At 45.0% G+C, this 14,329-nt stretch overlaps 1 protein-coding gene across 1 annotated transcript in view; it reads right to left on the bottom strand.

The window, feature by feature from the left end:
- Positions 1-2,149: 2,149 nt before the first annotated feature.
- Positions 2,150-14,329, bottom strand: part of LOC124777220 (17-beta-hydroxysteroid dehydrogenase 13-like) — a gene marked incomplete at its 3' end in the record, with an annotated part of 34,065 nt that continues 21,885 nt past the window's right edge. The window contains exon 4 of the mRNA XM_047252543.1: positions 2,150-2,239. Within this exon, the coding sequence (XP_047108499.1) occupies positions 2,150-2,239 (90 nt within the window). The remainder of the gene's footprint in view (positions 2,240-14,329) is intronic.

The raw sequence follows: 14,329 nt of genomic DNA on the forward strand, positions 1-14,329 counted from the left end.
TGCCGTCGATAAAATACGGACCAATGAGTTTGTTCCTCATGACGCCACATCATACGTTAACCCACCAGGGACGTTGATGGTCAGCTTGTTGTAACCAGTGGGGGACTATCTCCAGCAATGCATGTTGTGCCGGTTAACGCTTCCATGATTTGTGAATGTAGACTCATCGGATAACAGTACCTCGGCAAAGAACGTGGGGATCACATGCGTTTTTTGACGTGCCCATTCACAAAGCACTACCCGTTTATGGAAATCACCCTCTGAAGTTCTTGATATAGTGACACGTGGTAGGGATGGTACTTATGACGATGCAGTATTGTGACATTACTACCAACGGTCATACCCGGAATCGCCGTGTAATTTCCGGACGCTGCTATTGCAGCTGTTTCATTAGCTTGTTTGCTTCGTTTATGTTTGCTGGTCTGTACGCTGGCAGCAGACAAAAGGCGTTCACATCCTCATAAAAGAACGAACGAGAGCGAGATTTCACTGTAAAACGCTCGACATACAAGGCAACAGCAGTCTCAACATTTCTCCTACGTTCTCCGTAAATCAGGATCATTTCCATTTTATCTTCTGTGGTTATAGCATTCATCGTCCACTTGCAAGTCTGTTTTCCAAATGATTGGTAGGAGTGTGCAAGTATCGTAATGTTTTGAACCGCTATCTATTCTACATCTGCACGACACGTGAGCTCCTGCCTCAGTGTACTGCCTATTATAATATGTCATAGTTCACTACAAGGTCACAGTGGCGTGTCGAGTAGTCCAGTGTTCCAGAGTTCAATATGTTGGAGGCATAGAACGTTGTGAATGGGGTTTCCGGTTAGAAGTTGTGAAATTCTGGTCTGTCCTACCCTTGTAGTATAAGGTTGGGTTCCACGTGCTATTGGATATTCAAGGGCCATTGAGTGCCATGTCGTAAATTACAATTGTGTAGCCATTTCTATGCCTCCACTTACAGCGCCTTTTGTGGCGAAACGAAGAAAAAGTTTCAGACAAAATATATTTAGATATTGCTGTAGAACTGTAATTTTCAATAAAAAAACGGGCTTCCCTTTGAAGATTTCAAAATTATCCCATGCCGCCCACACACGGGGTGGGTAGAGGTTTGAGTGCAGTTAGTTGGACGTACCCTTCCGACACAAACGAACTGTAATTATAACTTTTTTGGTTGTGATGTGCAGTTTTCGAGATATTTAAAAGTCTTCAGTTAAAATAAACACCTTATACAGGGTGTATATTAATAAAACCGAAAAACAGCAGGGACGGATTCCTGACTAGAGATGAGGGAAAAAAGGTCCCATGAAGTGCATCGCTGCTACAGTAGATGGCGCTGACGAATGCAAGTTCCTGTGATCACATGCCCCGTGTTTCCTGTGCGGGCTGTGTGACTGAAGCAACGTACTGTAAGCAGCAGAATAGTTCGGTATTCACGTCGGGAAAAGCCGAGAAGATGTTGGTGTACGGCCAAGTAGACAGAAATGGTCGAGAGGCAGCACAGCTATACCAAAACACGTACCGTTACAGACACCAACCACATCACACAACATTTCAAGCCCCTTTTCCGGCGTTTGACTCATCATGGGTTGTGTCAGACTGACAAACCTGCAAGGAAGCGGCGAACTGTGTGTACACCGGATTTAGGGGACTGGGTCCTAGAGGATATTGAGACAAGCCCTAGTACAAGCTACAGGCAAGTGGCCCGCCAGCATGGTTAGTTTTTGCACTAGACCATCAGAACTGTGGGATTTCTGTCATCTGTAATTTTTACTGAGGAAGCTTCCTTTATCAGAACTGCCATCATCAGTCTGCATAATCGTCATCTCTGAGCTACAGACACAGCACTAGGTCAGAGGCACTTTCTTTCATCAGTGTTATCTACCACGGCAACGATGCATTTCCTGACACATGGTCATAGGACCTTTTTTCCTCCATTTCCAGTCAGGAATCCGTCATTGCAGTTTGGTGGTTTTACAAATGTTCACCCTGTATAGATACATCCATAGTGAGGGGGAACGAGTGATCTAATGTTGAAGACTGACCCAGCAGAGGGCGTAGAGGCTGGCGGCCACTGTGCGCTCGATGAGCTCCGGCGACTGCTGCAGCAGCGGTAGGCGTGGCGCCAGCGCCCCCGCCCCGCCCACCAGCAGCGTGACCACGCCCACGTCGCGCCGCATCCGCGCCGCTGCCACCTGCACCTCGTCGCGGTTCGATGCGTCCACTGCGTACCCCGTAGCCTGCAGTAGGAGGAGGCTCCGTGCCGCAACAAGTTCGGTCAATAGGAAGTTTTATAAAAGGTTTTTCAAGGTTGAATGAGCTTTGTAACCAGCAATTCTGGATTTCTTGAAGAAAAAACATAAAGCTGGCATATGAAGAGAGAGAGGCTGGGGCGCACACACACTGATTGCTTTCAGTAAAGCATCTGAGTGCATTCCTCATGAGTCCTGAGTCCAAAAATTAAAATAAACTCTAAGACAAAAATCCTACCCCCATGAACCACGGACCTTGCCGTTGGTGGGGAGGCTTGCGTGCCTCAGCGATACAGATGGCCGTACCGTAGGTGCAACCACAACGGAGGGGTATCTGTTGAGAGGCCAGACAAACGTGTTGTTCCTGAAGAGGGGCAGCAGCCTTTTCAGTAGTTGCAGGGGCAACAGTTTGGATGATTGACTGATCTGGCCTTGTAACACTAACCAAAACGGCCTTGCTGTGCTGGTACTGCAAACAGCTGAAAGCAAGGGGAAACTACAGCCGTAATTTTTCCTGAGGGCATGCAGCTTTACTGTATGGTTGGCGTCTTCTTGGGTAAAATGTTCCGGAGGTAAAATAGTCCCCCATTCGGATCTCCGGGCGGGGTCTACTCAAGAGGACGTCGTTATCAGGAGAAATAAAACTACTGTTCTACGGATCGGTGCGTGGAATGTCAGATCCTTAATCGGGCAGGTAGGTTAGAAAATTTAAAAAGGTAAATGGATATGTTGAAGTTAGATATAGTGGGAATTAGTGAAGTTCGGTGGCAGGAGGAACAAGACTTTTCGTCAGGCGAATACAGGGTTATAAATACAAAATCAAATATGGGTAATGCAGGAGTTGGTTTAATAATGAATAAAAAATAGGAGTGCGGGTAAGCTACTATAAACAGACACGAAGCCCATGCCTACTACAGTAGTACAAGTTTATATGCCAACTAGCTCTGCAGATGGTGAAGAAATTGATGAAATGTATGATGAGATAAAAGAAATTATTCAGGTAGTGAAGAGAGACGAAAATTTAATAGTCATGGGTGACTGGAATTCGAGTGTAGGAAAAGGGAGAGAAGGAAACATAGTGGGTGAATATGGATTGGGGGAGAGAAATGAAAGAGGAAGCCGCCTGGTAGAACTTTGCACAAGCATAACTTAATCATAGCTAACACTTGGTTCAAGAATCATAAAAGAAGGTTGTATAAATGGAAGACTCCTGGAGTTACTAGAAGGTATCAGATAGATTATATTATGGTAAGACAGAGATTTAGGAACCAGGTTTTAAATTGTAAGACAATTCCAGGGGCAGACGTGGACTGTGACCACAATCTATGGGTTATGAACTGTAGATTAAAACTGAAGAAACTGCAAAAAGGTGGGAATTTAAGGAGATGGGACCTGGATAAACTGACTAAACCAGAGGTTGTACAGAGTTTCAGGGAGAGCATAAGGGAACTATTGTCAGGAACGGGGGAAAGAAATACAGTAGAAGAAGAATGGGTAGCTCTGAGGGATGAAGTAGTGAAGGCAGCAGAGGATCAAGTAGGTAAAAAGACGAGGGCTAGTAGAAATCCATGGACAACAGAAGAAATATTGAATTTAATTGATGAAAGGAGAAAATATAAAAACGCAGTAAATGAAGCAGGCAAAAAGGAATACAAACGTCTCAAAAATGAGATCGACAGGAAGTGCAAACTGGCTAAGCAGGGATGGCTAGAGGACAAATGTAAGGATGTAGAGGCTTATCTCACTAGGGGTAAGATAGATACTGCCTACAGGAAAATTAAAGAGACCTTTGGAGAGAAGAGAACCACTTGTATGAATATCAAGAGCTCAGATGGAAACCCAGTTCTAAGCAAAGAAGGGAAAACAGAAAGGTGGAAGGAGTATGTAGAGGGTCTATACAAGGGCGATGTACTTGAGGACAATATTATGGAAATGGAAGAGGATGTAGACGAAGATGAAATGGGAGATACGATACTGCGTGAAGAGTTTGACATAGCACTGAAAGACCTGAGTCGAAACAACGCCCCGGGAGTAGACAACATTCCATTGGAACTACTGGCGGCCTTGGGAGAGCCAGTCCTGACAAAACTCTACCATCTGGTGAGCAAGATTTATGGGACAGGCGAAATGCCCTCAGACTTCAAGAAAAATATAACAAATCCAATCCCAAAGAAAGCAGGTGTTAACAGATGTGAAAATTACCGAACTATCAGTTTAATAAGTCACGGGTGTAAAATACTAACGCGAATTCTTTACAGGCGAATGGAAAAACTGGTAGAGGCCGACCTCGGCGAAGATCAGTTTGGATTCCGCAGAAATGTTAGAACACGTGAGGCAATACTGACCCTACGACTTATCTTAGAAAATAGATTAAGGAAAGGCAAATTTACATTTCTAGCATTTGTAGACTTAGAGAAAGCTTTTGACAATGTTGACTGGAATACTTTCTTTCAAATCCAAAAGGTGGCAGGGGTGAAATACAGGGAGCGAAAGGCTATTTACAATTTGTACACAAACCAGATAGCAGTCATCAGAGTCGAGGGGCATGAAACAGAGGCAGTGGCTGGGCGTGGAGAGAGGCAGGGTTCTAGCCTATCCCCGATATTATTCAATCTGTATACTGAGGAAGCAGTAAAGGAAACAAAAGAAATATTCGGAGTAGGAATTAAAATACATGGAGAAGAAATAAACACTTTGAGGTTCGCCGATGACATTGTAATTCTGTCAGAGACAGCAAAGGACTTGGAAAGAGCAGTTGAATGCAATGGACAGTGTCTTGAAAAAAAATGGTTCAAATGGCTCTGAGCACTATGCGAGTCAACTTCTGAGGTCATTAGTCGCCTAGAACTTAGAACTAATTAAACCTAACTAACCTAAGGACATCACACACATCCATGCCCGAGGCAGGATTCGAACCTGCGACCGTAGCGGTCGCTCGGCTCCAGACTGTAGCGCCCAGAACCGCACGGCCACTCCGGCCGGCCGTGTCTTGAAAGGAGGATACAAGATGAACATCAACAAAAGCAAAACAAGGATAATGGAGTGTACACGAATTAAATCGGGCTGAGGGAATTGGATTAGGAAATGAGACACTTAAAGTAGTAAAGGAGTTTTGCTATTTGGGGAGCAAAATAATTGCTGATGGTCGAAGTAGAGAGGATATAAAATGTAGACTGGCAATGGTAAGGAAAGCGTTTCTGAAGAAGAGAAATTTGTTAACATCGAGTGTAGATTTAAGTGTCAGGAATTCGTTTCTGAAAGTATTTGTGTGGAATGTAGCCATGTATGGAAGTGAAACATGGACGATAAATAGTTTGGACAAGAAGAGAATAGAAGCTTTCGAAATGTGGTGCTACAGAAGAATGCTGAAGATTAGATGGGTAGATCACATAACTAATGGGGAGGTACTGAATAGAATTGGGGAGAAGAGAAGTTTGTGGCGCAACTTGACAAGAAGAAGGGACCGGTTGGTAGGACATGTTCTGGGGCATCAAGGGATCACAAATTTAGCATTAGAGGGCAGCGTGGAGGGTAAAAATCGTAGAGGGAGACCAAGAGATGAATACACTAAACAGATTCAGAAGGATGTAGGTTGCAGTAAGTACTGGGAGATGAAGAAGCTTGCACAGGATGGAGTAGCATGGAGAGCTGCATCAAACCAGCCTCAGGACTGAAGACAACAACAACAACAAGACAAAATTAGACACACCACGGTTTCAACTGAGTGGGACGGGTACCAGTAAATGTGTTGTACATGTACAGACAACCGAATGATTATAATTTCAGAAAGGTGGGATGTTTTACTCAAGAGAAAGAGCTTCATAAACAGAGCAAGCCAGAAACGCATTGGTCCACCTCTTCCCCTTACATAAGCAGTTATTCGGCTTGGCATTTTAGCACGATTTTGACGATCTAACGCAAGAAAAATGGTTCAAATGGCTCTAAGCACTATGGGACTTAACATCTGAGGTCTTTTGTCCCATAGACTTCGAACTACTTAAACCTAACTAACCTAAGGACACCACACATATCCATGCGCAAGGCAGGATTCGAACCTGCGACTGTAGCAGCAGCGCGGTTCTATACTGAAGCGCCTAGAACCGCTCGGCCACAGCGACCGGCTCTAACGCTTCAATTGGACAGTAGATGGCACGATATTCCTCAAGAGGACATCTGAGGAAGATCGTGCCATATACTGTCCAATTGATGAGTCAGATCGTCAAAATCGTTAGCTTGATGGAGAGCCCTGCCAACAATGGTCCAAAAGTTCTGAACTGGAGAGAGATCTGGTGACCTTGCTCGTCAAGGTAGGCTTTGGCAAGCAGGGATACAAGCAGCAGAAGCTCTCGCCATGTGCGAGCAGGCATTATCTTACTGTAATGTTAGCCCAGGATGATTTGCCATGAAGAGCAACAAAACAGGGCGTAGAATATCATCGACGTACCGGTATGCTGTAAGTGTGCCGCAGGTGACGACCGAAGGGGTCCTGCTATGAAAAGAAATTGCATGCCTGACCATCACTCCTGGCTGTCATGCCATGTGGCGGGAGACAGTCAGGCTGGTATTCCACCGCTGTCTGGGGCATCTCTGGACACTTCTTCAATGATCATTCGGGCTCAGTTCAAAGCAGACTCATCACTGAAGAAAGGTCTACTCCAGTCAGACGTGTCTGGAGATGGCCATAATAGTTTGACACCATCCTCATTGTCGTCCAACAACCAGACTGACGATCTGTGGACCCATTTCTTTTCATAGCTGGACCCTTACAGCACAGCAGAATGTTGACAATATTGTATGCAACATTTTGTTGCCATTCATGGCATAACAGGTGCAAATCCAACCACTGCAGAAGTTCAAGAAAAAATTTCAAGAGATTTTTTGACTGTTAGGAAACTGAATTTTCTCTAAAACTAGTAAATCTGTAATAAAACTAAAATAAAAATGGTAGATGAAATGTATCTATAGTAAAATGCGTAACTGTGTGTCCTCGGAGTCTTTCGCGACGGCATACATCAATAAAACGTTCTGTTTTCCAGTAGCGTCAATTCAAATAAAATCCTCGAGCTTTCGATGGTCATCTCCGCCATCGTCGTCAGGAGTTCGCTGACTGCCGGAGTTGCAACGGTTTCTCGCTTATATAGGCATAATGACATCATCAGTAGCCAATCAGATCGAACCAATGTGGCGTGCGCGCGTAAGCTCTTCGAGTGTCCGGTGTGTATGGTGTACCCCCGTGAATGTGGCAGCATGTGTATTGGACAATCAATTCGCACGGTTGCGGAGCATTGTACTGAGCACAAGCGCCATATAAAACAAAGGGAGCTTGACAAGTCGGCCATAGCGGAGCATTGCCTAAAAAACATACATAAAATACAGTTCGAAAATACGAAAGAGTTGGCTCATGCGTCTACATATTGGGACTCCGTTATAAAGGAAGCGGCCGAGATTCGTTTAAACAACAAAAATTTCAACAGAGACCAGGGATACACACTCAGCAGGGCATGGGGGTGGGTGTTGGACATCGAAAGAAAGCAAAGACAGATGCGCGACGCGGGAGCAACAGCTTCAAACGTGGCGCCTGCCCCTGGCGCCACATGACGTCACCGGTGCTGCCACCGGCAATAGCTCCGCTACCTGCCCCTGTCGACTTACGCGCACGCCACATTGGATCGATCTGATTGGCTGCTGGTGATGTCATCATGCCTATATAACCGAGAAACCGTAGTAGCTCCGGCAGTCAGCGAACTCCTGACGACGATGGCGGAGATGGCCATCGAAAGCTCGAGGATTTTATTCGAATTGACGCGGCTGGAAAACCGAGAAATTTTTATTCAAAATGCGTGACTGTTTTGTAATGTCGTGCATTACACTGAGGTGACCTAAGTCATAGATGCCTCCCATTATCGTGTCTGACCTGCTTTAGGCCAGCGTAGTTCAGCAACTCAGCGTGGTGTAGACTCAACAAGTCGTTGGAAGTCCTCTGCGGAAATATTAAGTCGTGCTATCTCTATAAGCCACGTATAATTGAGAAGGTGTTGCTGCTGAAAAATTTTGTGCTCGAGGCGATTTCTCGATTATGTCCCATAAATATTCTATGGGGCACACAATTCACTCGAAATGTCCACACCTTCCTTCAAGCCAGCTGCGCATAATTATGGTCCAGTGATATGGCACATTGTCATCTGTAAAAATTCCATTGTCGTTTGGGAACATGTTGCCCATGAATGGCTGCAAATGGTCTCCAAGTAACCAAATATAATCATTTCCAGTCAATGATCGGTTCAGCTGGACCAGACGACCCAGGCCATTCCATGTAAACACAGCTTTCACCATAATGGAGCCACCACCAACTTCCACAGTGCCTTGTTGACAACTAGGGTCTATGGATTTGTGGGGTCTGCTCCACACTTGAACTCTACCGTCAACTCTTACAAACTGAAATCGGGAGTAATCTGATCAGATCACGGTGTATCAGTCATCTAGAGTCCAACTGACCTGGCAACGAGACAAGGAGAGGCGCTGCACGCGATGTCGTGCTATTAGCAAAGGCGGTCGTGTCGATCGTCTGCTGCTGTACCCTATTAATGCCAAATTTCGCCACATTATCCTAACGAATATGTTCATCGTACATCTCCCATTGATTTGTGCGGTTATTTCACGCAGTGTTGCTTGCCTGCTAGCGCTGACAATTCTATGCAAACGTCGCTGCTCTCGGTCGTTAAGTGGAGGCTATCGGCCATTGCATGGAGAGAGGTAATGCCTGGAACGTGGTATTCTCGGCACGCCCTTGACACTATGGACTGCAGAATAATGAATTCTCTAACGATTTCCGAAATGAAATGTCCCATGCGTCTTGCTCTAACTACCATTCCACGTTCAAAGTCTGTCAATTCCCCTCGAGCGGCCATAACCACATCAGAAACCTTTTCGCATGAATCAGCTGAGTACAAATGACAACTCCGCCAATGCACAGCACTTTAATACGCTGTACGCGATACCACCGGCATCAATTTATGATTATGTCGTTATCCCAAGACTTTTGCCACCTCAATGTATTTGTATTGTACTATATCAGTTTTGTAGTCTTTGACGCAGTTTATTCAGACATGGATGGTGAATGACACAAAATGATAATAAATGATTTAACTGAATGAGTTTAGCTTGTTTTTAAACAGAGTGGTCTTATATTTGCGAGATCAAACTAACTGAAGCTGCCTTAGTGTTTTAAACCATCCTGATTTAGATTGTCTGTGATTTCCCAGAGCTATTTCAATTAAATGCTGGGACGGTCAACCACACCATGAGTTGATCAGTGATGCTAATGGTAAATTTACTGTGCCGAGTGAAGAGCTCTAAAATCTCGAGTATGTTAGGCACTGCACGTGCACAGAAATAGGAACTGTGGTGCAGTCTGATAACACCTGAAGTGAATCAGATTCGCCACGTTCACACATGCTGTACTAATAGGTTTTGTGTCGTCCTAGCTTTTGTTTTATTATTTACTTTTCTTTTCAAGACACACTGCAAGGTTGCATGAAGATTTGAACCTTTTCCTATAAATGTTGTACCACAAGATAGGCCAAATATTCGGAAGCAAGAAATTAACTCTGTTTCCTCGTAACAATACTTGTACAAAGAAAGAGCTCACACTTTTTAGAGATAGAAATTTACGTAGGTAAAAGTTATGAATGAAAATTTTTTCAGCAGTGAAGAACTCAACTCTATTGAAGTAGAAAAAGGGTTTCGTTTGTATCTGAGACTTATGAAAACAAGGCACAGAGGATAAAGTAAAGAAGTGCTATGTGCTGACTTCCAAGTACTGTTTTATGTGTTTCTATGTAAAAATGATAATATTTTGTAATTTTTGTTCTTTTTTCGTATTTTTTCAGTTTTTGGCGGTGTGGGAGGGTTTACCACATACCTTTCTCAAGAACATTCACAATGAATTTGGTTTTCGTTATTAATAAACTTATTATCATATCTGATTCATTGATGATATTACTGTTATACCTCACGTAGAGAGATGATAGCCTTCACAATAATGCTCAGAATGACTATAGAGTACCACAGCGTGTGGTACCTGTGAACAAACAAAGAGTTTCAGTCGAAGCAGTGGGCGGAATAGAAAAGCTTGGTCAGGTACACACACAGAACTAAGAGAGCGTGACAGCATTAAGTATTCACACAGAAATGCATAGGCTGAAGTAAACCAGTACCATGTCTAGTCCGCGGTCGTGCGGTAGCGTTCTCGCTTCCCGCGCCCGGGTTCCCGGGTTCGATTCCCGGCGGGGTCAGGGATTTTCTCTGCCTCGTGATGACTGGGTGTCGTGTGCTGTCCTTAGGTTAATTAGGTTTAAGTAGTTCTAAGTTCTGGACTGATGACCATAGATGTTAAGTCCCATAGTGCTCAGAGCCATTTGAACCATTTGAACCATGTCTAGAGCTAGGATTTGACTGGCCTCGCAGTTGCAAGGCTACACCAGAAAAGCTAAGGTTCCAAAGGCATTGCCCACTATATGCGACACCCACATCACTTATGATGGAGTTCTTGATCGTTCCACCTGGGTGCTCTCCACTGCGACGTCAAGGGCGACACTGAGGATGGCGACAGGCTAATGCTCCACAAGAGACTGGGGTCGAGAACTGATGAAAACTGGGAGGACGAGGAGGCACTTTCTGCTAGCTGCAGTGAAGGAGGAGGGATGTACTCCACCTCCATCAGATAATCCAGGCAAATAGGTTTCCTGGATGGCAAGTTTCTACAGGCGACAGGATAAATTACATGGTGAGAGGCACGACAGGCTAAATTACATGGTGAGAGGCAAACACATTGGGAACAAATACGGTTGCTGCTTGGTGCTGGGCCTGTTTGTCTGAGCTGTGGCACCTCCTCCACAGTTTGATGCAAGCGTAATAGGCATGTGTGAGGACTCAGGTGCTGTTGACCCACTGACATTATAAAAGGTTGTCGCCCCTGGTGTCCCACCACTATGCCTTCCATCGATCCTGGTGTCTGTCTGAACATGTTTGCCAAGACAACGGAACCTTTCGGCACCTGCTGGCATGGCCTGCGGATCAGGGGCATGCATCACTGGTAGCTATAGGTCGAAGAGACCACATCATTGACTGTCATGCAGCACTTCTCCCAGACTGCGCTGACTGATTAGAGTTGCTCGGTAAGATACCAAAAAACTGGACAGTGCACCTTCTCTAGATACTGTAAAGATCTAACTTGAACATACTGACCAACCACGAGACATCTATGGTTGATGCCAAACAGAACAGCACGATGGTCAGGTGCTGAATTCCATTTCAGTGCAGAAAGCTTCAAAATCCTCTGATATGAACGGCCTACCATTGTCAGAGACTGGGTTGCACGACACACCCTAGACAGCAGAAATGGTAGCTAAGGCCCAAATTGTAGTGTGCAATGTCATGGAGGAACATTGAGCAACATATGACAAATCAGGCTAGTTGTCTGTCACCATGGCTTCCAAACAGGGACTGGTGAAGTCCACGTGCACCTGGTCCCATGGACGCTCTGTCATAGACTGTGGACAAAATTTTTGTGTGGGATCATGCGCTTGCAGGCACATGCTGACAGACATACTCCATGTACTCGAAGGCGAAATAAATTGTTAGCCAATAGACATGCGGCTGGGACAGTGTTTTCATGAGTGATATGCCCCAAAGCGAAGCATGTAACATCTGCGGAATGTATTGTTGCAGTGACAGTTGAATAACTATGCAACAATTCTGATATTCTATAGCTAGCAGTATGTGGGAGAACGCTCTGGCCATCCTTGCTGGACCATTTGAATTACTCTATGCAAGAATGAATCCTCGTTCATAGCTGGCTTAACTTCGCATGCCGTCAAAGGAAATTCATTGATAGTATCTTAAGCGTTCTGGTCCAGTGCAGAACAGAAGTCCTCCTGCCGTCTTAAGGTGATGTCAGGACCCACTGGCAAGCGAGATAAGGCATCCACATTCACATGATGTTATGTGGACCTGTAGTGAATGTCATAGGAAAAACTACACAAAAGCAAGGCCCAAAGCTGTGACTGCTGTGCCATTCTGTCTGGGAGCTTGGACCAGCTACCAGTCATCTCACACAGTAGTACCTGAGAGGCAAAGTAGGTTTATTGACAACTTCAAACCCAACAATAATAAAAGCATCACTTATGAAAATGTTTTCTACCAACTGCGAACTGCAATCAGAAGTGTGAGCTGCTGTTCCACATTTCTGTATTTGGTCACTAGAGAATCCACTGCCCAGTATAAGGTACTACCTGGCGCTTAGAGTGCTCCAAGGGGGAGGCACCCCAGCTGGTGATAAGTGTCTTAACTGATCAGAGTGCATGAAGCCCCTGCGTCTAATTGAAACTTCTTGTAACACCCTGTTATCTGTATGTCTACCAGGATTGAGTGAGGCTGTAGCCTCAACTGCAAACACAGTAATCTTTTCCCATGGTGCTGCACACTGCTGTTGCTTGCAAGAAGCTGCTAAATTTTCTGGCATATGGCAAGCTAAAAAAGTTGCAAAGAAATAGGGGAATTTTCTCCTCTCACATAATGACCAACAATCTGGGCAAGACTTTCACACTCGTGGTGACGAGTCCAGTACAGGGGAAGGATGGCGTTCTGTGCCTGCGGTGAACTCAGTGAATGACTGAGAGCAGTCCCCTGCGGCCTCTTTCTTTGTAGCTGACTGGTGTCGGGATGCCAGAAAATGTATCTATTACTAAACACAACTGACTGACTCAAGGATGTGACTGCTGAAGCCTGAATAGTCCCCAATGGGGATCCGTCCTGCTGGTGTGACTAATGAATTTTCGCCACCTTCCAATCGTCTGAAAACACGTTTTATACTGCAGTAGTCAACACTGTCAGATTCTGCTGTTTGCGTTGTCTCATGTAATGTCCGATCCAAATGTGCTAATGGCTTAGTCTGTACTGCCCTGTCTGGTGTCAGCCACACCACAACATTGCAAATTAGGGAGTCAGTGAAGGACACTTTAGACTCAAAAGGACTCAACTACATGTTAACCCCTTCCAAGTCGGCTATCCAGACTGCACACGAGTGCCCGGGACGATTACGATGTTAACTGAACTATAAATGGGCAGCCGCCATGTGTATTTGCAGTAGTGCAGTAGTGTGTTAGTAATGTACACAGCTCTGAAAATGCTGTAAGGGTCTGTTATGAGCCACAATTCCTGTATAATTTTGTACAAACTACTACTATGTGACAGCAACAGAATGCTCTGATCTACAGACTGTGAAGCTCCTCACTGCCGGTAAACATCTATGCGGTGTAAATAACTTTCCCGCCCTTCCATGGTCTCATCAAAATCTTCAAATGGGGCTTGTGCCGTTTGCTGTCAGCAAATTGGTGTTGCAAACTACTGTTGTTGTAACTGTTGTTGCAATGTTGTTGCTGCTGCTGCACTAACCATCCATTACATTACTGCATTTGGCCTCCCGTGGCCGTTATCAGAAACATGCAGTGACGTCACAGTAAACAAGTACAGTGGTGACAAAAGAAAGTGCACCACACTGGGAATCAAATGACTTCAAGACAGTTCTGCATATACTGTCAAGTGGTTCAGCGTGTCCTCATGAAGTACCATGATAAAAATTCCTGATAAACCAACAAAGGCACCTTCACTCCCAGGTGCAATAATACTGTGGTTGACTAATTATTGCTGCTGCTGTCTCCAACATCCACAAAAACTTGGGGGACGCATTCCATCCCAGGAAGGGGGAGTTAACGGCGTGGCGACAGGAAGGACAAATGGCCACACCTTACGCTAATCACACCAAACCCGTAAATAGCTGTGCTGACCCTGCGCCGATGCAAAACAAAGGTGCAAGAAAAAGAAGAAGGAGACCTTGTTTACTTTTTAACTGTTAGATAACATAGGATGAGTTCCAATGTTAGCAGATGGCATGACAGTCCCCTTTCCTGCATGTGCAGTCTGCAGCAAACTCAAATTTTAGAACTCCATACTTGGCACAGTCACTTGATCACTGACACTGTTGATTCACTCACAACATAGCTGACGGCTGATTTACAC

This window comes from Schistocerca piceifrons, chromosome 1, assembly GCF_021461385.2.
Source record: "Schistocerca piceifrons isolate TAMUIC-IGC-003096 chromosome 1, iqSchPice1.1, whole genome shotgun sequence".
Taxonomy (NCBI): domain Eukaryota; kingdom Metazoa; phylum Arthropoda; class Insecta; order Orthoptera; family Acrididae; genus Schistocerca; species Schistocerca piceifrons.